The 507-nt window shown below is 56.0% G+C and overlaps 1 protein-coding gene across 1 annotated transcript in view; it reads left to right on the top strand.

The window, feature by feature from the left end:
- AKAP8 (A-kinase anchoring protein 8) overlaps positions 1-507 on the top strand; it is a gene marked incomplete at its 5' end in the record, with an annotated part of 31,132 nt that overhangs the window by 16,209 nt on the left and 14,416 nt on the right. Inside the window, one exon of the mRNA XM_035896786.1 lies at positions 230-360. Coding sequence (XP_035752679.1) covers positions 230-360 — 131 coding nt within the window. The remainder of the gene's footprint in view (positions 1-229; positions 361-507) is intronic.

The raw sequence follows: 507 nt of genomic DNA, 5'->3' as shown, positions 1-507 counted from the left end.
TGATTGATTGGTGGTGGTGATGATGATGACGACGATGGTTATTATAATCATTATTATAATTATTATTTCCTCTCTGGGTGCAGAATTAGCGCGTTGGTCGTGACGTGGGGTGGTTGGCAAGGCGCCTTGCGACATTAAACCGGCCGAAGGTTTCATTTTGAGGGTGGGGTGTGGGATTTTGGGGGGATTTTGGGGGGGATTTTTGGCTGAGGTCTCGTCGTCGCCGTAGGGATCGGCCAAGAACACTTCTTCAAGAAGATCGAGGCGGCTCACTGCATGGCCTGCGACATGTTAATTCCGGCGCAGAACCACCTTCTCCAGAGGCACCTGCGCTCTGCCGATCACAACAGAAACCGGAGGGTAAGCGATCCCGCTGCCTTCCCAGCCGGAGCGTTCATCCCTGCCGGGGCGGAGGGGATGAGGCCGCTTGCTCCCAGCGTGGTTTGTGGCTTCAAAAACCAAAGCCAAAGCTTCCGGTGCTGTCCCGGAGGGCGGCGCGAGGTGGAG

This window comes from Egretta garzetta, unplaced genomic scaffold (genome assembly GCF_000687185.1).
Source record: "Egretta garzetta isolate BGI_Z169 unplaced genomic scaffold, ASM68718v1 scaffold576, whole genome shotgun sequence".
NCBI classification, from domain to species: domain Eukaryota; kingdom Metazoa; phylum Chordata; class Aves; order Pelecaniformes; family Ardeidae; genus Egretta; species Egretta garzetta.
Note: the sequence above shows the minus strand (reverse complement) of the source record. Positions and strands in the feature narration are given on the sequence as shown.